We start from the raw sequence: 27992 nt of genomic DNA on the forward strand, positions 1-27992 counted from the left end.
GCGCGCGCCTGTCGATTGCGGGGAAAACTGGATCCAGCAGTCTTTACCTCCCTTTCGCTGGCAGGTTCCCCGAGGCCTGGGAAACCCGCCCGCCCGCCCACGGAGCCTCATTATAATATTTAAAGTGCCAACCCACCTGCTGGAAGCGGGTTGGCTGCCTGCCCCACGTCTTGCCTCCGTTAAAACCGGAAGTGAGCAGTTTGGAGTCGGGATCCAGATTTTTAACTCTTCAACCTCCCACCTGAACCCAACTCGCGTGTTTTTCTGGGGTTAAAATTCCCCCCCGATGGTCTCCCAATCTGCATCCTCCAGAAACTTAAACTAATCCACTTTCTTGTCCTGCTTGCCCATCACCTCCATGGCTCCCTGCTCTCGAATGCATTGAATTTAAATCTGTACAAATCCCTCCATGGCTTTGACCCAGCCTAATGCTGCACCCTTCTTCAGCCTTAATCCTCAGTCTCCTGTTCCATTCCTCTGCTCTACCATTGACAGTCTCAACAAACTTTCTGAATTCCCTTGCTGAACGCCTCCACCTCTTTCTCTGCCATTTAAAAACCTTTTGAAAACTCACCCCTTTACTCCTTCACAAAGACTTGGCATCCACCCCTTTCACTGTGAAACACCCAGAGAAATGTTTCTGCATTAAAAAGGCATATAAATGTAAGTAGTTGTTGCAATTGTTGTAGGTAGTATTACAATACTACTAATACAAGGAGAAGAGTAATGACAGTAAGCTGGGCCGTACAGAAAAATTCTGAAGTGTTGTTCTGTTGTAAATAATGACTCTCTAAGTTATATCCTTCTATCTCGGTGTTCTTTGAAAATATTTTTACATCAATTTCTTTTTTGTATCCTGTGCATAAACTGCCTTCCATAATGCATTATTCCATACGCAGAGTGCGTTAAAAGGATTTTTGCCTTCCTGCTCAAGTAGTTTGAATCTTGTGAAAGGACAATTGCCTGCCACAACACAAAGGTCTCGTTGCTGAATGAGATTTAAAGCTGTAACTAAAGAGTATTAAAGAAAAAACAGTGTTAAGAATCATTGTGTGTAGCTACAGTGAGTCTGATATATTTACGTGCATAATTACACTTTTAAAATTCTCCAAAAAGTTGACCCAAAGCAGAAGCCTATACGCTTAACATCTATCCTTTAATTTTTTTTCTGTTTGTTTTAACAGAACACCTAAAGAAACCTTTAGAAGACTATATAGCTGATCTTCGCAAAGTGCGGCTGATCCGCGCACGAAAGCGAGAAGGTTTAGTTCGTGCACGATTGCTCGGTGCATCTATAGCAACAGGTGATGTCTTGACGTTCCTGGACTGCCACTGTGAGTGCCATATAGGTTGGCTGGAGCCGTTATTGGAAAGGTAGATTGAACTCTCAATTCTGGGATATCCCTATGTAAAAGTATTTATGATGCTGGTGGGATGTTAATTACATAGAATATACAGCACAGAAACAAGCCACAGAAACAAGCCATTCAGCCCAACCAGTCCATGCCGGCGTTCCTGCGTCACTCAAGCCTCCTCCCATCCTTCCTCATCTAACTATCAGCATAACCCTCTATTCCCTTCTCCCTCATATGCTTATCTAGCTTCCCATTAAATGCATCTATACTATTTGCCTCAACCACTCCCTTTGGTGGCGAGTTCCACATTCTCACCATTCTTTGGGTAAAGAAGTTTCTTCTGAATTTCCTATTTGATTTCTTGGTGACTATGTTGTATTGATGGCCTCTAGTTTTGCTCTTCCCCACAAGTGGAAACACTCTCTTTGCCTACTCTATCAAAACCTTTCATAATTTTAAAGACCTCTATTAGGTCATCCCTCAGCCTTCTCTTTTCAAGAGAAAAGGGAGCCAGCTTGTTCATCCTTTCCTGATGGATGTAACCCCACATAACTGGTGTCATCCTTGTAAATCTTTTTTGCACCACCTTCAGTGCCTCTATCCTTTCTATAATACAGCAATCAGAACCGTACAACGTACTCCAAGTGTGGTTTAATCAAGGTTCAATACAAGTTTAGCATAACTTCTCAATTCCATCCCTCTAGAAGTAAACTCTAGTGCATGGTTTGTTTTTGTTATGGCCTCATTGGCTTGTGTCACAACTTTTATGATTTATGTACTTGTACTCCCAGATCCGTTTGCTCCTCTACCCCATTTCGATTCTTATTTTCAAAGTAATGTAACCTCCTAATTTTTCTTAAGAAAATGTAATACCTCACACTTCTCTCTGGAAAGACATTTGCCAATTATAAGCCCATTCTGCCAGTTTATTAACATTGTCTTGTAATTTATTGCAGTCCTCCTCGGTGTTGACTATCCATCCCAATTTGGTGTCGTCCACAAATTTAGAAATTATGTTTTTGATTTCAAAGTCTAAATCGTGAACAGTGACCCCAGCACAGATCCTTGTGGGACCCCACTTCTCACCTGCCACTCTGAATAGCTACCCTTTACCCCTATTCTCTGCTTTCTGTCTTGCAGCCAGCTCGCTATCCATTCTGCTGCTTGTCCCTTGACTCCGCATGCTCTGACCTTCTCTGTTAGTCTATTATGCGGTACCTTATCAAAGGCCTTTTCAAAATCTAGATGTATTACATCTACTGCATTACCCTTGTCTATTCTCTCTGTTACCTCTTAAAAGAATTCAATGAGGTTGGTCAAGCAAGACTTTCCTTTTTGAAATCCACATTGACTATTCATTATTATTTTTGGTTTCTAGATGTTTTTTCTATTTCTCGTTTAGTAGGGTTTCCATTATTTTTCCTTCTACCGATGTTAAGCTCTCTGCAAGAGCACTTCAGCTAGTCCCACTTCCCTGCCCTTTCCCCATAGCCCTGCAAAGTTTTTTTTCCTTCATGCATATATCCAGTTCCCTTTTGAAAGCCACAATTGAATCTGCCTCCACCACCCTTTCAGGCAGTGTATCCCAGATCCTAACCACTCGCTGCATAAAGTTTTTCCTCCTACCGCCTTTGGTTCTTCCGCCAATCACCTTAAATCTGTGTCCTCTGGTTATCGACCCTTCCGCCAATGGGAACAGTCTCTCTCTAGCTACTCTGTCTAGACCCCTCATGATTTTCAACACCTCTATCAAATCTTATGTCACTGGACTAGTAATCCAGAGGCCTGGACTAATGATCTGGAGACATGAGTTCAAATCCCACCATGGCAGCTGTGGAATTTTAATTGAATAAAAAGCTAGCATCAGTAATGGTGACTATGAAACTACCGGATTGTTGTAAAAATCCATCTGGTTCACTTTAGGGAAGGAAACCTGCCGTCCTTACCTGGTCTGGCCTACATATGACTCCAGACCCACAGCAATGTGGTTGACTCTTAACTGCCCCTCTGAAATGGCCTAGTAAGCCACTCAGTTGTTAAAGGGCAATTAGGGATGGGCAATAAATGCTGGCCTTGCCAGCAACAGCCACACCCGTGAACAAATAAAAAGAAATCTATTCTGTCAACCCCCCTCAGAGTCTTATATATCTAAAGCATGCCATTCGTTGCCAATATCGCTGCATCTGAGCTGGTAGCTTTATGTTACTTGAGTAATTCGAAAAGATTAGCGAAAGTAAATATGGGTCCCTTGCAGGCTGCGACAGGAGAAATTATAATGGGGAATAAGGAAATGGCAGAGAAATTAAACAAATACTTTATGTCTGCCTTCACGGAAGAAGACACAGAAACCTTCCCAGAAATAGTGGACAACCAAGGCTCTGCGAGAATGAGGAACTGAAAAATAAATTAGTATTAGTAAAAAAAAAAATAGTACTGGAGAAATTAATGGGACTGAAAGCCGATAAATCCCCTGGACCTGATGGCCTACATCTTAGGGTTTTGAAAGAGGTGGCTATAGAGATAGTGGATGCTTTGGTTGTCATTTTCCAAAATTCCATAGATTATGGAACGGTTCCTGCAGATTGGAAGGTAGTAAATGTAACCCCACTATTTAAGAAATGAGGGAAAGAGAAAACGGGGAACTACAGACCAGTTAGCCTGACATCAGTTGTAGGGAAAATGCTGGAATCTATTATTGACATGGTAACAGGGCACTTAGAAAATAATAATCGGATTGGGCAGAGTCAACACTGATTTATGAAAGTGAAATCGCGTTTGACAAATCTGTTCGAATTTTCTGAAGTTGTGACTAGCAGAATAGATAAGGGGGAACCAGTAGATGTGGTGTATTTGGATTTTCAGAAGGCATTCGATAAGGTGCCACACAAGAGGTTATTAAACAAAATTAGGGCTCGTGGGATTGGGGTTAATATACTAGCATGGATTGGTTAATGGACAGAAAACAGAGTAGGAATAAACGGGTCCTTTTTCAGGTTGGCAGGCTAACTAGTAGGGTACCACAAGGATCAGTGCTTGGGCCTCAGCTATTCACAATCTACATCAATGATTTGGATGAGGGGACCAAATGTAATTTATCCAAGTTTGCTGATGATACAAAGCTGGGCGGGAATGTAAGTTGTGAGGAGGATGCAAGGAGGCTTCAAGAGGATATAGACAGGCTAAGTGAGTGGGCAAGAACATGGTAAATGGAATATAATGTGGAGAAATGTGAAGTTATCCACTTTGGTAGGAAAAACAGAAAAGCAAAGTATTTTTTAAATGGTGAGAGATTGGGAAATGTTGGTATTCAGAGGGGCCTGGTGTCCTTGTACACGAATCACTGAAAGTTAACATACAGGTACAGCAAACAATTAGGAAAGCAAATGGTATGTTGGTCTTTATTACAAGAGGATAAGAGTAAAGACGTCTTACTGCAATTATATAGAGCCCTGATGAGACCACACCTGGAGTATTGTGTTCAGTTTTGGTCTCCTTACCTAAGGAAGGATATATTTGCCATAGAGGGAGTGTAACGAAGGTTCACCAAACTGGTTCCTGGGATGGGGTTATGTGTCCTATGAGGAGAGATTGAGTAGACTAGGCCTATATTATCTAGAGTTTAGAAGAATGAGAGATGATCTCATTGAAACATACAAAACTCTTACAGGGATTGACGGGGTCGATGCAGGGAGGATGTTTCCCCTGACTGGGGAGTCTAGAACCAGGGGTCATTATTCTCAGAATAAGGGGTGGCCATTTTGGACTGAGATGAGGAGAAATTTCTTCATTGAGGGTGGTGAATCTTTGGAATTCTGTACCCCAGAGGGCTGTGGAGGCTCAGTTGTTGAGGTGTATTCAAGACAGAAATTGATAGATTTTTGAATAGAATATTAAGGGAATTGAGGGATATGGGGATAGTGCAGGGAAGTGGAGATGAGTTAGAAGATCAGCTATGATCTTATTGAATGGCGGTGCAGGCTCAAAGGGCAAAATGGCCTACTCCTGCTCCTATTTCTTATGTTCGTATGTTCCTCTCAACCTTCTCTGCTCTAAGGAGAACAACCCCAGCTTCTCCTGTCTATCCACGTAACTGAAGTCCCTCATCCCTGGAACCATTCTCGTAAATCTTTTCTGCACCCTCTCTAAGGCCTTTACCTCCTTCCTAAAGTGCAGTGCCCAGAATTGGACACAATTCTGCAGTTGAGGCCGAACCAGTGTTTACTGAAGGTGCATCATAACTTCCTTGCTTTTGTACTCTATGCTTCTATTGATGAAGCCCAGGTTCCCATATGCTTTTTTAACCGCTTTCTTAACCTGCCCTGCCACCTTCAATGATATGTGCACCTATACCCTCAGGTCTCTCTGTTCATGCACCACCTTTAGAATTGTACCCTTTATTTTATATTGCCTTTCCTTGTTCTTCCTACCACAATGTATCACTTATTTTCTGCGTTAAATTTCATCTGCCATGTGTCTGCCCATTCCACCAGCCTGTCTGTCTTCTTGAAGTCTATCACTATCCTCTTCACTGTTCACTATACTTCCAAGTTTTGTCATCTGCAAATTTTGAAATTGTGCCCTGTACACCCAAGTCTAAGTCATTAATATATATCAAGAAAAGCATTGGTCCTAGTACAGACCCCTGGAGAACACCACTGTGTACCTTCCTCCAGTCTAAAAAAACAACCGTTCGCCATTACACTCTTTCTTCTCACTTAGCCAATTTCGTATCCATGCTGCCACTGTCCCTTTTATTCCATGGGCTTCAACTTTGCTGGCAATCCCTTTAGAATCATAGAAAGTTACAGCACGGAAGGAGGCCATTTCGGCCCATCATGTCTGCGCCGGCCAGCAAAGAGCTATCCAGCCTAATCCCACTTCCCAACTCTTGGTCTGTAGCCCTGCAGGTTAGAGCATCCCAAGTGCACATCCAAGTACTTTTTAAATGTGATTAGGGTTCCTGCCTCTACCATCCTTTCAGGCAGTGAGTTCCAGACCCCCACAACCCTCTGGGTGAAGACATTTCCCCTCCAATCCCCTCTAAACCTTCCACCAATTACTTTAAATCTGTGACCCCTGGTTTTTGACCCCTCTGCTAAGGGAAATAGGTCCTTTCTATTCACTTTATCTAAGCCCCTCATAATTTTATACACCTCTAAGGTCTCCCATCAGTCTCCTCTGTTCCAAGGAAAACAGACCCAACCTATCCAGTCTTTCCTCATAACTAAGATTCTCTACTCCCGGCAACATCCTTGTAAATCTCCTCTGTACCCTCTCTAGTGCAATCACATCTTTCCTGTAATGTGGTGACCAGAACTGCACGCAGTACTCCAGCTGAGGCCTAACTAGGAGGGGAGGGGAGGGGAGGGGGGGAGGGGGAAAGGTGGGGGAAGGAGGGGGGGGGAGAAAGGGAAGGGGGGAGCCAGCAGACCCTCTTCCCCTCTGCCGGCGATGGCTCTGCTGAGCTCCGTGCCGCCCCATGCACTGACATGGCCCAGCCGAGCGCAGCGCCCCGGTCAGCCCGAGCCCCGCCCCCCCCCCCCCCCCCCCCCCCCCCCCCCCGAGGCCGAGCCTGAGGCGGCTTGAGACGGCCGATTCCGGTTGCCGGGGTAACTCTCCGCCCTCCCGATCTCCGGGACCGGGCCTGGGCCTGAGCGGCTTGAGACGGCCGATTGCGGCTGGCGAGCCTGGTTGCCGGGGTAACCCTCTCCGCTCCCCCCCCCCCCCCCCCCCTCGTCAAAACACTCAATCAAGTTAGTTAAACATGATTTGCCTTTAACCACTCCACGCTGGCTTTCCTTAATTAATCCATACTCGTCCAAGTGACCTGTTAATTTTGTCCTGGATTATCGTTTCTAAAAGCTTCCTCACTACTGAGGTTAAACTGAATGATCTGTAGTTACTGGGTTTATCCTTGCACCCTTTTTTGAACAAGGGTGTAACATTTGCAATTCTCCAGTCCTGTGGCACCACCCCCGTATCCAAGGAAGATTGGAAGATTATGACCAGTACCTCCACCTTTACTTCCCTCAGCATCCTAGGATGCGCCCATCTGATCTTGGTGACTTATCTATGTTAAGTACAGCCAGCCTTTCTAATACATCCTCCTTATCAATTTTTATCCCATCCATTATCTCAACTATCTCCTCTTTCACTATGACTTTGGCAGCATCTTCCTCCTTGGTAAAGACAAATGCAAAGTACTCATTTAGTACCTCAGCTATGCTCTCTGCCTCCATGCGTAGGTCTCCATTTTGGTCCCTAATCGGCCCCACCTCTCTCACTACCTGTTTACTATTTATATGCCTATAGAAGACTTTTGGATTCCCTTTCATGTTAGCTGCCAATCTATTCTCATACTCTCTCTTTGCCCTACTTAGTTCCTTTTTCACTTTCCCTCTGAACTTTCTATATTCAGCCTGGTTCTCACTTGTATTTTCAACCTGACATCTATCATACGCCCCCTTTTTCTACTTCATCTTACTCTCTATCTCTTTCATCATCTAGGGAGCTCTGGCTTTGGTTGCCCTACCCTTTTGCTCTCGTGGGAATGTACCTCGACTATACCCGAACTATCATCTCTTTAAAGGCAGCCCATTGTTCGATTACAGTTTTGTCTGCCAATCTTTGATTCCAATTTACCCAGGCCAGATCCATTCTCAACCCCCTGAAATTGGCTTTCCTCCAATTAAGTATTTTTACTCGATTGCTCCCTGTCCTTTTCCATAGCTAGTCTAAACCTTATGATCCTGTGATCACTATTCCCTTTCCCCTACTGACACTTGCTCTACTTGCCCCACCTCATTTCCCAGAACCAGATCTAGCGATGCTTCCTTCCTCGTTGGGCCAGAAACTGACCAAGAAAGTTCTCCTGAATACACTTCAGAAATTCTTCCTCCTCTCTAACCTTTACACTATTACTATCCCAGTCTATATTAGGATAGTTGAAGTCCCCTATTATTACTATTCTATCATTCTTGCTCCTCTTGGTAATTTCTCTGCAAATTTGCTCCTCCACATTCTTCCCACTAGTTGGCAACCTATAGAATACACCTAGTAGTGTAATGGCACCTCCTATTGTTTCTCAACTCTAACCAAATAGATTCTGTCCTTGACCCCTCCAGGACATCCTCTCTCTCCAGCACTGTAATATTCTCCTTAATCAATACTGCCACCCCACCACCTTTCTTTCCTTCCCTATCTTTCCTGAACAACTTATATCCAGGAATATTTACTACCCAATCCTGCCCTCCTTTGAGCCAGTTCTCCGTTATCGCCACGACATCATATTCCCATGTGTCTATTTGCGCCTGCAGCTTACCAACCTTATTTACCACATTTCGTGCATTCACACACATGCACTGTAAACCTATTTTGACCACCTTGTATTCTCTCTTAGTCTGACCCCACCTAATACCATACTATTTCTTACTCTAGTGCGATCTATCTCTCCCAATCCTTTGTGGAACCTTGTTTCTCCTTTCCAATGCTACATCCTGGTGCCCATCCCCCTGCCAAATTAGTTTAAACCCTCCCCAACAACACTAGCAAACCCCACCCCACCGAGAGGACATTGGTCCCAGCTCTGTTGAGGTGCAACCCATCCAGCCGGTACAAGTCCCACCTCCCCCAGAACCGGTCCCAATGTCCCATGAATCTAAAGCCCTCCCTTCCTGCACCATCTCTCCAGCCACTCATTTATCTGCTTTATCCTCCTATTTCTATACTCACTAGCTCGTGGCACCAGGAGTAATCCGGAGATTACTACTTTTGAGGTCCTGCTTTTTAATCTCTTTCCTAGCTCCCTAAAATCTGCCTGCAGGACCTCCTCCCTCTTTCTACCTATGTCGTTGATACCGATAAGGGCCACAACCTCTGGCTGTTCACCCTCCCCCCTCAATGTTCTGCAGCAGCTCAGTGACATCTTTGACCCTGGCACCAGGGAGGCAACATACCATTCTGGAATCACGTCTGCGGCCACAGAAATGCCTGTCTGTTCCCCAAACTATCGAATCTCCTATCACTATTGCTTTCCCGATTATCCTCCTCACCCCTCCCTGTACAGCTGAGCCACCTGTGCTGCCATGGACTTGGCTCTGGCTGTACTCCCCAGAGGAACCATCGCCCTCACCAGTGGTTGGAAAGCGAGATGCACTCAGCGGACTCCTGCACCACCTGCCTGGTCCTCCTTGTCTGTCTGACGGTCACCCATTCCCCCTCTGCCTGCATACTCTTACACTGCGGGGTGACCACCTCCTGAAACGTGCTATCCACGTAGCTCTCAGCCTCACGGATGCACCACAGTGACACCAGCTGCTGCTCAAGCTCTGAAATCTGGAGCTTGAGCTCCTTCAGCTGATGATACTTCCTGCACATGTGGTTGTCCAGGACACAGGAAGCGTCCTAGAGTCCCCACATGGTACAGCATGTACATTCCACAGGACTGCGGTGCCCTGCCATGTCTCTACTTAATAGACTATTAAGTTTATTTCTGTTAAGTTACTTAAGACATTAAAAAAAATCACCAACTACTCACCAATCCGCTCCTTCCCTTGCGCTGACATCACTTACCTCGCTCCCTGGCACTCGCTTTCCCTCCGAGCTCTTGGGCCTAACTTTATATGCGGCTGCTCCTCTTGTTCTCCTGCAGGTCCGCTCTCGTGTCTATTAACTTAGACCTAAATGCGGTTATGTCTTAATCTCATCTTCCGATGTCATGTCTACCTGATCCATCTCCCTGGTAGATACTGAAGCAAAATAATTATTTAATATTTCTGCCTTTTCGCTATCACTGCTTGTGATTTTATCCTGATTGTCCCTTAGTGGCTCTATTCCCACCCTGACTTCCCTTTTTTTTTTTAAATTTACGTGCCTGTAGAATATTTGACTATTTTGTTTTATATTCCTTGATAATTTAATTTCATAATTCCTCTTTGCCTTCCTAATTTTTTTTTTAACTTCTCTCCTAGTCTCTTCGTATTCTCCCTTGTCATGCTCTCCCCTGCTGTCCTTGTACTTAGTGTATGTCTCTTTCCTTACCCTCAATTTTTCCCTTTATGCCTTTATTTATCCATGGTGTCTCATTAGTGTTTAGTTTGTTACTGGCCCACCTTCTCTGTTTTCCCTTGCCCTAACCCTAAATTTGCATATTTCTCATTTCTCTCCTGTCTCTCCTCTTGCCCTTTCAAAGCTCATCTTGTCAATGAGACCGACCTCTTGCTCTCTCGACCCTATTCCTACTGAATTGCTGACAACTCAACTTTCCTTCCTGGCTCCTATGTTAGCAGATATTGTTAATGGATCTCTCTCCTCTGGTATTGTCCCCCTTTCCTTCAAATCTGTCATCATCGCCCCTCTCCTCAAAAAACCCCTCCGTCCTTGCAAATTATCTCCCCATCTCCAACCTCCCTTTCCTCTCCAAAGTTCTTGAACGTGTTGTCGCCTCCCAAATTCATGCCCATCTTTCTCAGAACTCCTTGTTTGAATCCCTCCAATCAGGCTTCAGCCAGTGCCGCAGTACTGAAGCTGCTTTTGCCAAGGTCACAGATGACATTGAAGGTGCACCAGTCGCTAAAGGTAAGCATGCAGGTGCAGCAGGCGGTTAAGAAGGCAAATGGTATGTTGGCCTTCGTAGCGAGAAGGTTGGAGTACAGGAACAAGGATGTCTTGCTGCAGTTGTACAGGGCCTTGGTGAACCCACACCTTGAGTATTGTGTGCAGTTTTGGTCGCCTTATCTGAGGAAGGATGTTCTTGCCATGGAAGGAGTTCAGCGAAGATTCACCAGGCTGATACCTGGGATGGCAGGAATGACGTATGAGGAGAGATTGGGTCGATTGGGCTTGTACTCGCTGGAGTTTAGAAGAATGAGAGGGGATCTCATTGAAACTTATAAAATCCTGACAGGACTGGACAGACTAGATGCAGGAAGGATGTTCCCGATGGTCGGGGAGTCCAGAACCAGGGGTCACAGTCTAAGGATAAGGGGTAGGCCATTTAGGACAGAAATGAGGAGGACTTTCTTCACCCAGAGTGGTGAACCTGTGGAATTCTCTACCACAGAAGGCAGTTGAGGCCAATTCATTAAATATATGCAAGAAGGAGTTGGATATATTTCTTAAGGCTAAAGGGATCAAGGGGTATGGGGAGAAAGCAGGGACCGGGTACTGAATTTGGATGATCAGCCATGATCGCATTGAATGACGGAGCAGGCTCGAGGGGCCGAATGGCCTACTCCTGCTCCTATCTTCTGTGTTTCTATGACATCCTAATGGACTGCGACAACGGTAATCTGCCCCTTCTCCTTTTAAACCTGTCTGCAGCCTTTGACATAGTTGACCACGAAATTCTGCTCCAACGCCTCTCCACCGTTGTTCAGCTCGATGGGACTGCACTCACCTGGTTTCATTCCTATTTTTCCAGCCATAACTATAGAATCACCTGTAATGGCTTCTCTTCCTGATCCCGCACTGTATGTCCTCCAAGGATCTGTCCTTGGCCCTTGGTGACATCATCCGGCAACACAGTGAGTTTTCACATGTACGCTGACGATACCTAGCTCTACCTCCTCCACCTCTCAAAACCTCCACCATCACTTTATACTATCAGACTGCTTGTCTGACATCCAGCATTGGATGAGTAGAAATTTCCTCCAATTAAATATCGGGAAGACCGAAGCCATTGTCTTAAGTTCACGCCACAAACTCCATTCCCTTTCCACTGATTCGATATTTCTCCCCGGCAACTGTCTCAGGCTGACCAAGTCTGTTTGCAACCTTGGGGTCATATCTGATCACGAATTGAGCTTCCTACCTCGTATCTGTTCTATCACTAAGACTGCCCATTTCCACCTTCGTAATATCGCCCATCTCTGCCCATACCTCAACTTATCTGCTGCTGAAACCCTCATCCATGCCTTTATCACCTCTAGACTTGACTATTCCAATGTACTCCTGGCCGGCCTCCCTAGTTCTACCCTTCATAAACTTGAGGTCATTCAAAGCTCTGCCACCTGTGTGCTACCTCGCACCATGTCCCGCTCACCCATCTCCCCTGTGCTTGCTGGCCTACATTGGCTCCCAGTTAAGCAACGCCTCAATTTAAAAATTCTCATCCTTGTTTTCAAATTCCTGCATGGCCTCACCCTCATCTGTGTAATCTCCTCCAGCCCTATAATTTCCCCTCCCCCCCCTTTCCCCCCCCCCCCCCCCCCCCAAGACCTCTGCGCTCCACCTATTCTGGCCTTTTGAACATCCCCAATTTTAATTGTTCCACCAGTGGCGGCTGTGCCTTTCAGCTACCTAGGTCCTAAGCTCTGGAATTCCCTCCCAATCTCTCCTCATCATATATGGCTCAGTGTCAATATTTCTTTTTTGATAACACTTATGTGAAGTGCCTTGGGGATGTTTTATTACGTTAAAGGCGCTATATAAATATGTTTTTTTTAGCAGAATATATTTTTCCTGGGCTCTGTTGAGCACCATTTTAAAAGTTTCCCATTGCTGTTCCATATCATTGTTTGCCAATATTGTTGTCCATTTCATTTTCCCAAGTTCTATTTTCAGCCCCTCAATCAGCTTTTCTCCAATCTATTACTCACCCCATCCCGGTTCAGGTGGAGCCCGTCCCATTGGTACAGCTCCTTCCTGTCCCAGTACTGGTGCCAGTGTCCCATGAAAAAGAACCGCTCATTCCTACACCAGCCCTTTTGCCACATGTTAACTCTCCTGTCTCTATGCCACTTTAATCCAGAGATTATTACCCTCAAGATCCCGCTTTTTAATTTAGTTCCTAACTCTCGATATTCCCTCAGCAGGGCCTCCTCCCTGTTCCTACCTATGTCGTTTGTTCCAACATGAACCACGACAACTGGATTTTCCCCCTTCCTTTCCAGCTGCCTCGAGATAGCCCTTAACCTGGCACCAGGTAAGCAACATACCCTTTGGGACTCTCGTTTGTGGCTGAAGAGGGCGCTACCTATTCCCCAAATTATAGAATCCCCTATCACTATCTGATTTCAATTCTGCTCTCCTCCATACCACCCCACCCCCTTGGACAGCATTCTGAGCCACGGTGCCTTGGTTTGCATTGTGGCTGTCTTCACTGCAGTCTTCCTCCTTGTCCTCGCAGGTAGTGAATACATCGTACCTATTGGACAGGACCAGTGTCTGCGGGACCTCCTTCTCAATATCTAAGTCCCCGCTACCTGGCTCCCTGACGGTCACACCCTCCCCTCCCTGAACCTGTGCTTTCCTCTGGGGTATGACTGTTCTGGATAAATCTATCCAAAAATTCCTCCCCTCCGTTATGTTTCAGAGTGTCTCGAACTTGCACTCCAGCAGAATGGCTCAAGGCAGAGACATTTCCTGCAGATGTGGGAATCCGGGACAGTCTCCCTGTCCACGAACTCCCACATATCGCAGTCCCGACACATAGCCTGCCCTGCCATCTCTAGTCTTTTTTATTTACTTGTTTATTGATGGCCTGAATTAAAATTAGGTAGACAGCTTTTATTAAGAGACAAATTACTCACTCTCCGAACTCCTCTTCCTTGCTCGCCTTGATGTCGTTTTTTCAGACTTTCCCTTGCTTTAGTGTCACTGCCCGCTCTTTTTAAACTGCTTGACTCAGTGCTGCTCTTTTTAAACTAATTTTTAAATTAGTTATTAATAATTCTGAATATTTATTGAACTATATAGTTAAGTTTGAAAAAAGAAAGTGTGTATAGTAAATTAAATACTTAGCTCAGTTTTCTTTGGATCTGCTGCTCCACACTTGTGCTGATTATCACGTCACTGATTTTTCTCGGTTAGTTTAACGGCTGGGCTGGGCTGCCGAGGGTCTCCTTTTAAACTGCTCCGGTTCCCGCTCTTCTTAACACTTGTTGGTTCAGACATAGCTCAGCTACATTTAGATTGTCACTAGCTGATCTTCTCTAACACAAAACTTAGATTAAACTTGATTTATTACACTAAATGGTTTCATGTGTGTGAAAATAGGAGCTGGCTGATTTTCAATTCTGTAATGAGTAGTTTATTATTAAAAAAAAAAAAATGGAACCTCCAACAATATAAGGAGTTTTGGTGGAGTAGACGGGGAGAAAGGATTTCCACTGGTAGGAGGGTCGGTAACCAGAGGACACCGATTTCAGATAATTGGCAAAACAAGCCACAGGGGACATGAGAAATGTTTTTTCTGCAATGACTTATGATCTGGCATGCACTGCCTGAAAAGGTAGTTGAAGCAGATTCAATAGTAACTTTCAAAAGGGAGTTGTATATAGGGCATTTGGGGAAAGAGCAGGTGAGTGGGACTAATCAGATAGCTCTTCAAAGACACGATGAGATGAATGGTCTCCTTCGGTCTTCTGATTCTAATAGCAGAATCATAAACCTTTTGTGCCAGTTCAATTGTATGGTGCCTTTTTTCATTTAAAGAGGTGGGCTCTTAAATTTGAGCTGAATTGGGCCTTCATGAAGTAATTCAAATTGGGCCAGTTTAGGTCATTTATGATAGCAAAATACTGCAGATGTTGGAAATCCGAAATAACAACAGAAAATGCTGGAAAAACTCAGCAAGTCAGGCAACATCCGTGGAGAGAAATTTGAGTTGACGTTTCGGGTTTGACCCTTCAAAACTGGAGAGAAAAGGAACTAGATCGAAGGCAGGGCTGCGATCGGACAAAAGAATAAAAGAACCAAAAGAAGTAAAAGAGATTAGAAGCTAGACGAGATGGTAATAGGCTGTGATTAGGTGTAAAGTGTACTGGCAGGGCAAAAGATAGCTGCCAGGTGTGAGAGAGAAACAAAAGGAAAGGGGGGGGGGGAAAAGGAAGGGAGTGGAAAAATATAAGTGAAAATGAAATAGGGGCCGAGGTTATGATCTGAAATTGTTGAACTCGATATTCCGGTCTCAATATCGAGTTCAACAATTTCAGATCATAACCTCGGCCCCTATTTCATTTTCACTTATATTTTTCCACTCCTTTCCTTTCCCCCCCCCCCCCTTTCCTTTTGTTTCTCTCTCACACCTGGCAGCTATCTTTTGCCCTGCCAGTACACTTTACACCTAATCACAGCCTATTACCATCTCGTCTAGCTTCTAATCTCTTTTACTTCTTTTGGTTCTTTTATTCTTTTGTCCGATCGCAGCCCTGCCTTCGATCTAGTTCCTTTTCTCTCCAGTTTTGAAGAAGGGTCAAACCCGAAACGTCAACTCAAATTTCTCTCCACGGATGTTGCCTGACTTGCTGAGTTTTTCCAGCATTTTCTGTTGTTATTTAGGTCATTTATGAATTGGCTTAGTAGCAGTTTTTGATTTAACCACGTGGGATAATTTCTGATGCCAATAAAGCATCATGGAAATGAGCAAAGGTGGTTAGCTTGGATATATTATCAATAATGGGAAATGAAGGTTACTGCAGTATTCATCTGCTACTAATGAACTGTTTCTTCATTTACAATATATCCTCTAATAAACTGAGCTACTTTTATTCTTGTAATAATTGTGTATGCACTACAAAGTTATTGGGCTTTAACTACAGACAAGCTCATTCTTGTGCTGTGTTTACCTACAGTGTCAGTGTCAGCCATGGCTCAGTTGGTAGCACTCTTGTCTCTGATTCAGAAGGTTGTGGGTTCAAGTCCCACTCCAGGGACTTGAACACAAAAATCTAGGCTGACACACCAGTGCAGTACTGAGGGAGTGCTGCACAGTCGGAGGTGCCATCTTTCGGTTGAGACGTTCAACCGAGGCCCCGTCTGCTCTCTCAAATGGATGTTAAAGATCCCATGGCACTACTCGAAGAACAGGGGAGTTGTAAGAACATAAGAATTAGGAGCAGGAGTAGGCCATATGGCCCCTCAAGCCTGCTCCACCATTCAATAAGATGATGGCTGATCTTCGACCTCCACTCCACTTTCCTGCCCAATTCCCATATCGGTTGATTCCCCTAGAGTCCAAAAATCTTATCTATCTCAGCCTTCAATATACTCAATGACTGAGCACCCTTATCCTGAGATGATACCCACTAGTTCTAGATTCTCCAGCCAGGGGAAACAATCAGCATCTATCCTGTCAATTCCTCTCAGATTCTTATATTTGCATGAGACCATTTCTCATTCATCTAAACTCCAGAGAGTACAGGCCCAATTTAGTCAATCTCCCCTCAAAGGACAACCCTCTCATCCCAGGAAGCAATCTAGTGAACCTTTGTTGCACTGCTTCTAAGGCAAGTATATCCTTCCTTCGATAAGGAGACCAAAACTCTGCACAGTACTCTATGGTTTCACCAAAGCCCTGTATAATTGTAGCAAGACTTGCTCTTGTACTCCAACCCCTTGCAATAAAGGCCAACATGCTGTTTGCCTTCCTAATTGCTTGCTGTGCCTGCGTGCTAACTGTTTCCTGTACGAGGACACCTAAATCTCTCTCAACACCAACATTTAATAGTTTCTCACCATTTGAAAAATACTCTGTTTTCCTATTCTTCCTACCAAAGTGAATAACCTCATTTCCCCACATACTCCATCTGCCCCCGTATTGCCCACTCGCTTAACCTCTCTGTATCCCTAAGCAGGCTCTTTGTGGTGTCCTCACAACTTACTTTCCCCCCCCCCCTAGCTTTGTATCATCAGCAAACTTGGATACATTACACTCAGTCCCTTCATCTAAGTCATTAATGTAGATTGTAAATATGAGGCCCAAGCACTGATCCTTGCGGCACCCACTAGTTACAGCCTGCCAACCTGAAAATGACCCATTTATCCCTACTGTTTTCTGTCTGTTAACCAATCCTTTATTCATGCTCATACATTACCCCAACTCCATGAGCCTTTATCTTGCATAACGACCTTTTATGTAGCACCTTATCGAATGCCTTTTAGAAATCCAAATATACTACATCCACTGGTTCCCCTTTATCTACCCTGCTAGTTACATCCTCAGAGAACTCTTAAAAATTTGTCAAACATGATTTCCCTTTCCTAACCATGTTGATTCTGCCTAATCATATGATTTTCTAAGTGCCCTGTTACCACTTCCTCAATAATGGATTCCAGCATTTTCCCGACTACTGATGTTCGGCTAATTGGCCTGTAGTTCCCTGTTTTCTCTCTTCCCTACTTTCTTGAATAGTGGGTTACATTTGCTATCTTCCAATCTGCTGGAACTGTTCCAGAATCTAGGGAATTTTGGAAGATCACAACCAATGCATTCACTATCTCTGCAGTCACCTCTTTGGAACCCTAGGATGTAGGCCGTCGGGTCCAGGGGATTTGTTGGCTTTTGGTCCCATTAGTTTCTCAAGTACTTTATCTCTATTGATCTCAATTACTTTAAGTTCCTCACTCTCATTAACCCCTTGGTTCCCCACTATTTTTGGTATACTTTTTGTGTCTTCTACTGTGAAGACAGATACAAAATAGTTGTTTAAAGTTTCTGCAATTTCCTTGTTCCCCGATATAATTTGTCCTGTCTCGGCTTCTTAGTGACCAATGCTTACTTTTACTACTTTCTTTTTACAAGCTCTGACAAACTGTTTTTATATTTCCTGCTAATTTATTCTCATTCTATTTTCTCGTTTCAATTTTTTTTGGTCATCCTTTGCTGGTTTCAAAAGCTCTCCCAATCCTCAGACTTGCTACTATTCGCAACATTATAAGCCTCTTCTTTTAACCTAATAATAACCCTAACTCCTTTAGTTAGCCATGGATGGATCACTTTTTCCATGGATTTTTAAAAAAAAAATTATATAATTTTTTTGAATATTCGTTATTTCTTTAAATGTTTGCCGCTGCTTATCTACTGTCATACCTTTTAATCTAAATTCCCAATCTACTTTGGCCAACTCAGCCTGCATACCTATGTAATTGGCTATACTGTATTTAAGTTTAAGACTCTAGTTTTGGACTTGAGTATGTCACTCTCAAACTCAATGTGAAATTCTGTCATATTATGATCACTGTTCTCTAATGGATTCTTTACTGTGAGATTACTAATTAATTCTGTCTAATGACACAAAACAAGATCTAAAATAGCCGGTGCCCTGGTTGGTTTCATGATGCAGGAAACTTTGTGCTATCCGGCACCCACGGGACCGAGCTGCTGCCGTTGCCTAAAAAGTGCCATACTCTCCAGAGTTAATGTTGAGAGATACGGCGATTCTTATCTCCGTATTTGACAACAAACACTGTTGCTTAGCAACAGCTTCTAAACACTCGGGTGTGGCCCTAAAGCTCTGTAGCTGAAGCTGTTGCTATAGCTACAGACCTTGCACAGCTTGACTGTTCAAACAAAGCAAAAAAACAAACAAAAAGAATAAAAAACGGCTGCTGATTTTTGCCAGTGGCTCCAGATTGCCGGATAGCTCACCTCCGGATAGCACAAAGTTTCCTGTATACTGTTCTAGGAAACTGTCTCGAATTCATTCCATGAACTCATCTTCCAAGCTACCCGTGCCAATTTGATTTACCCAATTATCCCAGGTGTCCTGGCCAATATTTATCCCTCACTCAACATCACTAAAAACAGATTATCTGGTCATTTTTTCATTGCTGTTTCTGGGACCTTGCTGGGTGCAAATTGGCTGCTGCGTTTCCGATATTACAACAGTGATTACACTTCAAAAAAAGTATTTCATTGGCTGTAAAGTGCTATATAAACGCATTTCTGTCTTGTACTGTGAACTTCATTCTAATACTTCTTAGCACCTCCTTTATATTACAGGCTGCTGTGTACAAAAACTCAGTAGGGGTAGCTTTTTAAGGTTCCTCCTGCAGGCAGCAATACTAGTGATGGTAGATGTAAATGGCTGCCATTTACCTATGGTGGGTGGACTGAGCTGAGCACTGTGCTTCTCTCACAGGGCAGCAATGTGATTTTCACACCGCTGTTTTTATGGACATTCCCAGATTGTCGGGGAAGGTTTGTGACCAGAAAGAGAAAGTGGTGACTGCACATCCTCACTTGTTTCTCTGTTGCCCCATAAGGTGACCCATCACATTGCAGAACTGCTACAAGTGGGAAGTGGTTCTGTAATACAGAAGTGAGTGTAAGTTTATTGAGGTATTGATTTACCAACTTTCTATTCCTCCTCACCCCAGAAATCTATAATGAACAGTCAGTTGCATGAGAATATATTTTACAAGTTTCATAGTTTTAAAAAGGTAGACTAATAGATTAAGACTTAAGTAGGATACTGAAAATGACCCTTGGGTAAAGTGAGGACTGCCAATCTTATATACTATGTATTTTGTGACTTTGTTTTTCAGTAGAGAACTTTCTGATTTTAGTTCAGCGAAACCAATGTTTCATGGGTATTAAGTGGTCATACATTGGAAGCTATGTATATTCATTTCCCTGCATTATATTTGAAGCAATCTGTTAACTCTTAAGTTGTTCCTTTTTTCCAATACAGTACATCACACTTGGGTAACGGTTGGTTGAGAGGGTGTTCACCTGGTGTTGACCATAAGATGCTGTTTGAGGTTAATTTGTTTTTAGTGCTCCTGTAATACCCCCTCCCCAATAATGAACAACTATATATTAAATGTGAAGTGTGGATATAGATAATACAATATTATTTGGCTGCATTTTAACTTGAAGCAAGAACTTTTACAATGATTGGAGATATACAAGACATTTTTGTGACTTGTGCTAGTGCTTGATTTGAGCTTTCTTCTGACAGAATCAATGAGGATGAAACTGCTGTGGTATGTCCTGTGATTGACGTCATTGAATGGAATACCTTTGAGTTCCTGGGAAATTCCGGAGAGCCTCAGATTGGTGGGTTTGACTGGAGGCTGGTCTTTACCTGGCACACGATTCCTGAGCATGAGCAGAAACGAAGGCGATCCCCAATTGACGTTATTCGGTGAGTTGCAGATCACTGATTAACAGGGTTAGATATAGGACTCGATGAATCCAATACGTAATACAATTTTTACACAGTTCACTAAAGTCCAAGTGTGTAACATGACCATAAAAACAAATTAATGAGAGTAATTTATTTTGCTTGGTTCTTTTGAGAAGTAGCTTTCTAGGAACAATTAGTGCATTGTCCATGAATAAGTTAGCATCTCAGCATACATACGACATGAATTATTAGGTAGCATGACAGGATCCAGCCAGTTCTGTAGCAGATATATTTCCAGATTGATCAGAGTGGTTGCAGAGATTACAACAGCCTTGGAGAAGTTGCTTTGAGGATCCACAGGGTAAGGCCAAAGCCTTCCTATAGCCTATTCCATCATTCAATAACACTCATTCAAAGCATGATTAACTTTATTTGAATTGTTGTGTACAAGAGACAAAGTTCCAGACTAACTGGGAGAGTTTCGCAGACAGGTGAAACAGCATTTAAAGCCACAATGTTGCTGATGCATATGGAATTTTTTGAGGGGTTGGCTAAGTGCAGCTTTAATAGATTTTGTATTCCTGGCATAAATGTGTAGATCTAGCTTAAGTAATGGGAAAGTTTGTGATGCTGTTCAGCCATGACTTTGGAGAGGATTGATAACTCAGCACATCTGCAATGTTGCAGAAGTTTGACTGCAATGTGGCAAACACCAATCTTATCCAGTCCAATGTGTCTTAATAATTTTGGACTGTGCAGGAAGTTTTCTTCCTATATTAGAGCTAGAAACTGGGATTAATTACCTATAAAACTTGTGTTTAAAGTTGGATTCAAATTTATCCAAACTATTTCATCTTGACAGTCATTTGGAGTATGGTGAGAACCTTTTTATTTATGGCTGTATGATTATTAACAGAAACACTGATCATTTTTCAGCATGGGGCAAATTTATTCCAAGGCCTAAGATTAGCACTAATGTACATTTTAAAAATAGGGTATCACTGACAACCAAAATAAAAACAACTTTATTCTGGTCTATTTTAGTGCTTAGATGCTATTTTAAAATATGCATTTGTTTGAAATGGGCTCACTGTGAATTATGTTTAAATATGTGCGAGCACTTCTTGTTACTGACTTTTACATATATAAGCTTTTCTTTTTTCATGGGGATATTTTTGTGGTCACTGGTAACATTTCCAGTTTTACAGATGTTACAATGTTTCCTTTTACTAATTTATTTTATACTGTAGAGACTACTGATATTTGAATACATTGTGTTCAATCCTGTGAAATTGATCATAAATTGCCATGCAGATTAATAGAAAATTGATCATACACCTTTGCATATGCTGTATTAAGATCAAATCTATATTAAGTTTACATTTGTAATTCTGACGTTGTGTGTGTCATGCATTCTAAGCTGTTAGAACATCCCAACAAATATCTGAATGTTATGCTGCCGTGGTGAAGAAAATAAGATTTTCACACCAATTCACGGTGACCACTGTTTTTAAAAAAAAAAAACACATTAGGAAAAAAGTCTAATTAAGTAGCCATTACTTAGGATCATGTCTAAAATTTAAACCCTGGCTTTTCTAGCACTCTTGTATATTACTAATGTAATATGTGTCTATACTAGTCAATATTCGTTTTCCAAGGACTGCAACACTGCCCGAAAGTACTTACAAGGTTGTTTTTTCCCTTTGACTCTTAAACCAAGATGTGCTCCCTTTGGCTGTACTTTGTGTTCATTGTGTTTTGTAATTTATTCGGTTTTGCCTTTTCTTCAGAATATTTTTAGAAAGGAAATGTGGTGGAAAACTTCCTATTTAAAAAAAAATAAAAATAAAAATAAAAATAAAATAAAACAAACAGCCCTCCAGTCCAACAGATAAAACTGCAATATCTGCATTGTATGTGCAAATGGATTGGAGAATGCTACAAGGCAGTAACTAACATAGTTGAATGGGTTCATTGAATCTGTATTGCAGGAGTAGAGCTTAAGTGGTTTATATTTTCTGAAACAGAGATAGTGGTACTATAATTCTTTCCTACCTTTTTTCTTAAAATGTGAAATTCCATTTATCTTGTAATGTTTGAATCACTGCAGTTGGATCTCCTCTGCATTGATCAGTGCATCATTGAAATCATGTTGCTTTGTTTTTCATACAAGCAACTTCTTTATGCAGCCAACAGTTACCACATCTCCCCTTTGCTTTAGTCTTCAGTCCTTTCCCAATCCAAGTATTTTATTTGATCTCACCATAGCAAACACTTTTTTCCCCCTCAGCGACTCTTAATTCTGCATAAAAGTTGAGTTTGCCTAAGACTTGAATAATGCTCCCATAACCGGGCGGGCTTCTCTAGCAGGTTTGTCATGCATCTGAACAGGATGAGTTTGTCCGATGGGTTGTTTTGTGCGTGTTGCTTGCATGTGCTTTCTTGCTGTCTGTTCTTTTATACACATAGAGGGAGAGTGACTCGCTCCCTTCCCCACGTTAGGGCTTGCCCATTCCAATCTAAGTAAATTGAACAGTTTTAATTACTGCCAAACAACCTCTCTGGCACTGAAAATTAACTTTTACAAGTATGGAGTCTCATTCCTTCAGATTTTAATTATTGGCCCAGAAATACGGGTCCCAACGCGTGAGTACGGACGGAGTACTCACGCATGGACCCGATGGAAGTGCCGGTTTCTTGCATGCACTACGCATGCGCGGGAAACCGGCATTTCCGATCCTCTGAACCAAGGGGTTCAGAGGTCGAATGCGTGCGTGCAGGAGTCTGCGCATGCGCGTTGAACTTCCTCTTTTTTACAGGTTTGCCCGTGCGTGAAGGCCTCTACATTTTACACATTAAAAAACCAGACGTAAGGACGTCATTTTAAAAGGTAAGTGGTCAATTAATTAAAATTAGAACATTTTTTCCACAAGTTTATTATTTTTAAATACTTTACAGTAAGGTAAGTGTATTTTTAGCCCCGATTTTTTAATAAAATTATTTTTTTCAAAATTTTAAATTATTATTTAAAATAGTTATTTAATGTTATTTATAGTTGATTTAAATAGTGTGATGTTTTTTTCAAATTTATTTTAAGGTTAAGTACTGTTTTGGGCGCCCGGAGTTTTCATGAGTTTGACAGTTCTTTCTGTCAAACTCGTGAATGGACTTTTCCCTCCTCCGATTGGTTGCCCAGTGCTCACGTGATCCCAGCCGACTCATTGCACTAAGTACGCCGCTGGATCACGCAAGCACAGCGCGCCGGGAGCTGGACCGGGCCACAGACAGGAAATGCACGCAGGCCCAGGCCTCAACTGTCGGCGCGCTAGGTAAGTGTAGGTCGGGGGCTTGCACCCGTGGGAAGCCCCCGACACGAATTTCTGGGCCAATGTTGGAGATTTAAAAAAAAAAAAAATTCTAACTTTTTTTTTCTGTCCCTTTTAACTCTCTCTTGTAATTCCATCTTTCTTTCCCTCACTTTTGCTTTCTGTACCTGATTTGACATTGAATTCAATATTCTAACTGACACTTCCTGGTTCAGACTTTGTGCTGCTCATTAACAATTCTTCAATCTGATTTGTTACGGTGATACACAGTTGCTTGTCCTGTTCACATAGGTCCCAGATCCCTTGTAGAGGACGCCGAGCCATTTTGGCTCTCTAATTTACAGTAAATTCTAGTGCAAAATCCCATAGAAAGTCTGTGTGCAAGTGTAATGAATGGCTGGTGCTGTTTGTTTGCCACTGAGAGCAAAATCTGGCCTAATGTATCAAGGCTGGTAGGACTAAAACATTTTTTTGTAGTCTGCAAGCTTTCACTGCATCTCTCTGCATCTGTCTTTTGGTAAGTTTTGAAATACAAATGTATTTCTGCAGTCCACCCTACTGGTTCATGCTTGCTTGGCGGAATAGATCCACTGTGCAATAAAATGGACCAGAGATCATGTTATGTTACGCGTAGTCACAAGCATTATTTTTTCATGATTAAAACAATTACCTTGTAGAGTTTTGTCATTCTTATGAAATAAAAGATGTCCTTTTTATCCCTTTTTTAAGGCAGCGATGAGTTCGCTGGAATACATATCCACAGCCACTTCCATGTGTGAGTGTTGGCAGGCTGTTGGACCATTGGGAACATCACAGTGCTGCTGGATCCTGTCCACAACTAATGTTCACACATTTCAGCAGCTCTCACTAGATAGCAATCAGACTGAGAACCTAGCCACCCCTCATATGCTGATGCCAATTGTAGTGCCTAAAGGGTTGTTTTGGCTCAGATCAGCGAACTCTGCACAGACCAGAGATTGAACCTAGAACCTTCTATACCACAGCGGAATTTTTGAGCTCTGGTACCACTTAAGAATACGGATTCTTCACCCCCCCCCCCCCCCCCCCCCCCAATCCATTCCCCGAACAAATGATACGCCAGCTCCTAAAACTAAAATGAGTTCTTCTACTTTTTGTGTGAAATTAAAGTTCAATCTGCTGTATGTGACACCATCTGTGGAGAGACTTGTGATTAATTTTAATTTTTATCAACAAAATATTTTAAAATACACAAGCTTGTCAGCCAATTAAATTGGAGTGAAAATGCATTGAGAAATTCAAGTAAGCTGCAGTGTGTGGCATTTGTTTGTCACAATGGAATTCTGACCTAGAACCTTTACTGAGGTACATAGTTGATTATGGTATTTGTTTGATGGACACACATATTCATCCTCCCCAGAATACACCCCAGAGAATAAATCTATACACTCGCTGTAATGCTTTACTTTCATCATCGGTCTTTGAAATGATGAACAAATTACTAGTCGTGTTATGAGAAATGGTCATCTCCAGATGAGCAGACTTGAAGTCGATGTGTTTAAATAACCATTCTAATAATCTTTGGATAAATTGTTTTACCTTCTGTTTATTCAGGAAAAATCTCCTGTTGTGTTTTTTCCCTGGAAAAAAAACCAGTGGTTCCACCCCTTCATAATCATTAATTAGATCTTTGTTTTGTTTTTCCTCTGAGTTGTTTTGATAGTCGTATCTACAAGTGCAATGTATAAATACATATTTTGTGTTTAATAAGGAATATAAGTTTGTAATGTGTTCATCATTCTGCATCCAGGTGTATGGAAGATTTGAAATGGTTTCAGAGACTTTTTTTATACAGCACAGAGGCTCCACTCGAGCCTCCTCCATCCTTCCTTGTTTAACTCTATTAGCATAACCCTCTATTCCCTTCCCCCTCATATGTTTATCTAGCCTCCCCTTAAATGCATCTATACTATTCGCCTCAACTACTCCCTATGGTAGCGCGTTCCACATTCTTGTTTTTGTGACTGGAAGCCCGTGTCCAGTGGGGTACCGCAGGGATCGGTGCTGGGTCCCTTGCTGTTTGTGGTCTACATTAATGATTTGGATGTGAATGTAAAAGGTATGATCAGTAAGTTCGCAAATGACACGAAAATTGGTGAGGTGGTAAATAGCAAGGAGGGAAGCCTCAGGCTACAGGACGATATAGATGGGTTGGTCAGATGGGCGGAACAGTGGCAAATGGAATTTAACCCTGAAAAGTGTGAGGTGATGCATTTTGGACGGACTAACAAGGCAAGGGAATACACAATGAATGGTAAGACCCTAGGAAAGACAGAGGATCAGAGGGACCTTGGTGTGCATGTACATAGATCCCTGAAGGCAGCAGAACAGCTGGATAAGGTGGTTAAAAAGGCATATGGGATACTTGCCTTCATTAGCCGAGGCAGAGAATATAAGAGCAAGGAGGTTATGATGGAGCTGTACAAAACGCTGGTAAGGCCACAGCTGGAGTACTGTGTGCAGTTCTGGTCGCCACACTATAGGAAGGATGTGATTGCTTTGGAGAGGGTGCAGAGGAGATTTATCAGGATGTTACCTGGGCTGGAGCGCTTCAGCTATGAAAAAAGACTGGACAGGCTGGGGTTGTTTTCCTTGGAGCAGAGAAGGCTGAGGGGGGACCTGATTGAGGTATACAAAATTATATGGGACATAGATAGGGTAGATAGAAAGGAACTTTTCCCCTTCGTAGAGGGGTCAATAACAAGGGGGCATAGGTTCAAGGTAAGGGGCAGGAGGTTTAGAGGGGATTTGAGGAAAAACTTTTTCACCCAGAGGGTGGTTGGAATCTGGAACTCACTGCCTGAAAGGGTGGTAGAGGCAGGAACCCTCAACATTCAAGAAGCATTTAGATGAGCACTTGAAACGCCATAGCATACAAGGCTACGGACCAAATGCTGGAAAATGGGATTAGATTAGACAGGGCTTGATGGCCGGTGCAGACGCGATGGGCCGAAGGGCCTCTTCCTGTGCTGTATGACTCTGGGTAAAGGTTTCTTCTAAATTTCCTATTTGATTTCTTATATTGATGACCTCCAGTTTTGCTCTTCCCCACAAGTGGAAACACACTCTCTCTGTCTACTCCATCAAAACCTTTCATAATTTTGAAGAAACCTATTAGGTCACCCCCTCGGCCTTCTCTTTTCAAGAGAAAAGAGACATAGCCTGTTCAACCTTTCCTGATAGATATAATCTTGCAGTTCTGATATACTCCTTGTAATTATTTTTTGCACCCTCTCCAGTGCGCCTCTGTTCTTTTTATAATATGGCAACGAGAACTGTGTACAGTACTCAGTGTGGTCTAACCAAGATTCAGTACAAATTTACATAACTTCTCTACTTTTCAATTCTGTCCCTCTAGAAATAAACTCTAGTGCTTGGTTTGCTTTTTTTATGGCCTTATTGACGTGCATAGCTACTTTTAGTGATTTGTTTATTTGTACTACCAGATCCCTTTGCTCCTCTACCCCATTTAGATTCTTACCTTCCAAGTAATAAGTGGCCTCCTTATTTTTCTTCGATAAATGTGAGGTATAACATTTTGTTATGTTGAAATTCATTTGCCTATTATATGCCCATTCTGCAAGTTCATTCATGTCTTCCTGTAATGTGTTGCAGTCGTCTGCAGTATTGACTATCGACACCAATTTGGTGTCGTCCACAAATTTACAAAATATTTTTGATTCCAAGTTCTAAATTGTTAATAGAAATTGTGAACAACAGTGGTCCCAGCACTGATTCTTATGGAACCCTACTTCCCACCTTCTGCCAATCTGAATAGCTGCCCTTTACCCCTATTCTCTGCTTTCTGTCTTGCAGCCAACTAGCTATCCATTCTGCTACTTGTCCCCTGACTCCACATGCTCTGACCTTATTCATTAGTCTATATATTGTACTATATTAACATTGCATAAAATTTTCATATTCACTTCACACAATCATAGTATGGATGTATATAGACTTGTCTAATAAACAACATGTGACTTAAAATTAACACACTGAAATTAATACTTAACTGAAATATTCAAATATTTGTTTATAAACAGAACCAGTTCTTTGAAGGGTTGAAATTTCATAAATTGCTGGACTAGGCTACAGATTCTCTGAACAGATAAGGGGATATATTAAATAAACTAATCAAACTCAGAGGATAAAACCCCTGGTCCAGATGGATTGCATCCACACATTTTAAAAGAATCTAGGGAAGAGATAGCAGAGGCATTACTACATATATTTAATAATTCGTTAGAAAAAGGTGTAGTGCCAGAGGACTGGCGGATAGCTAACATAATACCTATATTTAAGAAAGCGGATAGAACATGTCCAGGGAATTATAGATCAGTCAGCTTAACATTGGTGGTAGGAAAAATAATGGAATCCCTACTAATGGAGAACATAGAAGAACATCTAGAAACCAAAAACAT

General features: G+C 42.5%; 1 protein-coding gene across 2 annotated transcripts in view; it reads left to right on the forward strand.

The window, feature by feature from the left end:
* Nucleotides 1–27992, forward strand: part of galnt12 (UDP-N-acetyl-alpha-D-galactosamine:polypeptide N-acetylgalactosaminyltransferase 12) — a 115496-nt gene that overhangs the window by 41876 nt on the left and 45628 nt on the right. For both annotated transcript variants that reach the window (XM_085988268.1, XM_085988267.1), the window contains exons 3-4: nucleotides 1185–1374; nucleotides 20039–20224. In XM_085988268.1, coding sequence (XP_085844394.1) covers nucleotides 1185–1374; nucleotides 20039–20224 — 376 coding nt within the window. The remainder of the gene's footprint in view (nucleotides 1–1184; nucleotides 1375–20038; nucleotides 20225–27992) is intronic.

The sequence above is a fragment of the Somniosus microcephalus genome, chromosome 5, assembly GCF_052327205.1.
Source record: "Somniosus microcephalus isolate GS21.2 chromosome 5, FLI_Smic_1.0, whole genome shotgun sequence".
Lineage (NCBI taxonomy): Eukaryota > Metazoa > Chordata > Chondrichthyes > Squaliformes > Somniosidae > Somniosus > Somniosus microcephalus.